Source organism: Mus pahari, chromosome 13 (genome assembly GCF_900095145.1).
Source record: "Mus pahari chromosome 13, PAHARI_EIJ_v1.1, whole genome shotgun sequence".
NCBI classification, from domain to species: domain Eukaryota; kingdom Metazoa; phylum Chordata; class Mammalia; order Rodentia; family Muridae; genus Mus; species Mus pahari.
The window spans coordinates 30116429-30118983 of record NC_034602.1 but is presented as its reverse complement, the minus strand read 5'-3'; the positions used below and the strand labels follow the sequence as shown (position 1 = coordinate 30118983).

At 52.4% G+C, this 2555-nt stretch overlaps 1 protein-coding gene across 1 annotated transcript; it reads left to right on the top strand.

Annotated features, from left to right (window-relative positions):
• The first annotated feature begins 851 nt into the window (after nucleotides 1-851).
• Bloc1s4 (biogenesis of lysosomal organelles complex 1 subunit 4) lies at nucleotides 852-2153 on the top strand. Its single transcript, XM_021211038.2, has one exon. The coding sequence runs from the start codon at nucleotides 880-882 to the stop codon at nucleotides 1525-1527; it is 648 nt and encodes a 215-aa protein (XP_021066697.1). The 5' UTR covers nucleotides 852-879; the 3' UTR covers nucleotides 1528-2153.
• The last annotated feature ends 402 nt before the right edge of the window (nucleotides 2154-2555 follow it).

The window sequence follows — 2555 nt, the reverse complement described above, 5'->3', positions numbered from 1 at the left end:
TCTAGAAAGAATTACATAAACCGTGATAAGGGAATACGCTTGAGAGCAAGGACATGCAGGGGATGCCCTGGCATGTCCACCTTATCTCTGTGGGAAACACAAATAGGAGGGATATTCTTGGCTCTTTTCACAAGACCAAAGGTGATAACCCCAGGTATATTTTCTGTACTTGTATTTGCTTAAACTAATTATAAATGTCACCTCATATTTTGCTTCCTTTAATAATAAGAATGAGAGGTACTTTGTATTTTTCTTGAGCTCAAACACCTGGAGTCCCCCAGTTCCTAGGTAGGTCTTTGGAATATCCTTCCATCTTCGGAGGCTTAGCCTTGGCTGGCGACGGGGCAGGTGGAGAAACAGAAGTAACCTGGCTGTGAAGGGATGCATGAAGGTCTGTGGACATCCTCAGCTTTGATTTAGTGTATTCCCCGTACACTATCATTTGTCAATTAACAACAATCTACCTATCATTCGGCCATCTATTGATCCATCCGTCTGTTGTCTGTCTGTCTGTCTGAGTCAGGGTCTCACTACAGGACCCTGGCTGGCCTGAAACTGGCCAGGCTGGCCTTGAATTTAAGAGATTTGTCTGCCTCTGACTCCTGAGTATTGTGACCAAAGGCCTGTGACACTGGTCTGTTTGTCATCTATTATCTATCTGTCATCTACCCATCTTTCTATCTCTCCGCTAATCGTCAGTCATCCTCTTTGGATTATTACCATGTGCAAACTCTGCTGGCACACACACTTTGGGCTCTCTGGCCATGTGGACAGTAGCATGGGCTGCTTGGTAGGTGCGTGACGTCTTTAGGAGGCGCCGGAAGCAGGCGTCTCAGACCGTAACGCAATCGCTCAGCACCGGAAGCGGCCGAGCGGGCCATGGAGGAAGGTCCCGCCGTCGGAACCCTGTCTCGAGAGGCCTCGGCCGAGGAGGCCGAGCCGCTGGGCGCCGCGTGGAGCGGGGACAGCGGCCACGTCTCGCAGAGCCAGAGCAGCGCGTCCGGGCCGTGGGACGATGACGGCCCCGAGGACGCGCCGGGCCGCGACCTGCCGCTGCTGCGCCGCGCCGCCTCGGGCTACGCCTCCAGCCTGCTGCCCGGCGCGGGCCCGAGGCCCGAAGTGGAGGCGCTGGACGCCGGCCTGGAGGAGCTGCTGGCCAGGGTGGACGAGTTCGTGGGCATGCTGGACATGATCCGCGGGGACTCGTCGTACGTGGTGGGCGAGGGCGTGCCCCGGATCCACGCCAAGGCGGCCGAGATGAGGCGCATCTACGGCCGGATCGACAAGCTGGAGGCCTTCGTGCGGATGATCGCGAGCAGCGTGGCCCGGATGGAGGAGCAGGTCGCCGAGGCCGAAGCCGAGCTGGGGACCTTCCCGCGGGCCTTCCGGAGGCTGCTGCACACCATCAGCGTCCCCGCTCTCTTCAGGTCGGCGCCCAGCGGGCCCCAGCGCGCGGCGTACGAGCCGCCAGTCCTGTTTCGGACCGAGGACCACTTCCCTGGCTGCGGCGACAGACCGCAGCTCTGAGCGTGCGCGCCTCCACCGCAGGAGGACTCCAGCGTGACTCTTCGACCCCGAGTGTTAAGAAATCCTGTGAACTGGCGTACCGTGACGCCGGGATGTGAAAGGTTAAAGTTTATTTTCTGCAAACGACTTGGCATCGTCAGTATTCGATGCCAAGAGTGTAGGTCCCTATGTCTTCCAGTTCGGATTCGAAAGCTCTTTGGCGGGGGCCTGGAGAAGCCAACGGAATTAATTTATCGGTGCAATACGGCAGAGCTGTTATTTTTATGGCCTTTATTACAGTGAACAGTGTTACCTTGTTAAGATTTATATATTTATATGATCAAAAGTGCCCAAGAAATTAAAGCTGTATTCTTAAATCCTAACAGTGGTTCAGTTTTCTGTAGCCTTCTGGGATAGATGGTAAATTATTTCGTATTATATTCAATTTTCTATGGCGTAGACGGTAAGCCGAAGGAAATAAGACAGTTTCTTAAGATAGCAACCTGGGCGTTTTGTTGCAGAGAGTTCTGAAGTTGTATTTGACAGTTTGACTCGAAGGTTAGTTTATCAAAGCAAGCATATTAATGTATGGTTGTCAGTGTTCTATTTATAGCACAGCAATTAAAATGTTAAATTTCTTTGGAAGATATTTCCTTCTGGAGATTATTTACCATAGCTTGTTTGGAAATGAGCCTGTCGCTCATGTTTTTAGTGTAGTAAGAAAGGGCAACTTCCTTCTTTGGAAGTTTGTGTGGAGAGCCGACCTCGATGCTCTTTCCACAGTTCTGCGATTCTTCCCCCAGTCCAGTCGAGCAGAAGTGGGGTTATGTTCTTTCACTTTGGGGCACACAGAATGCTTGAAGGTCCCTTACCAACAAACACTGTTCCCTAAGTTGGTTCTCCCAGGTAGTACTCAACTGAGTCTCTTGCTGTCTGTCAGGGTAAAATCGGTAATGGAGCCAGACGTGATAGCACACATTGGCAATCCCAGCACTCAGGAGTCGGAGGCAGGAAGATCACAGTAGCAGGATAACCTGGGCTGTGGGTGA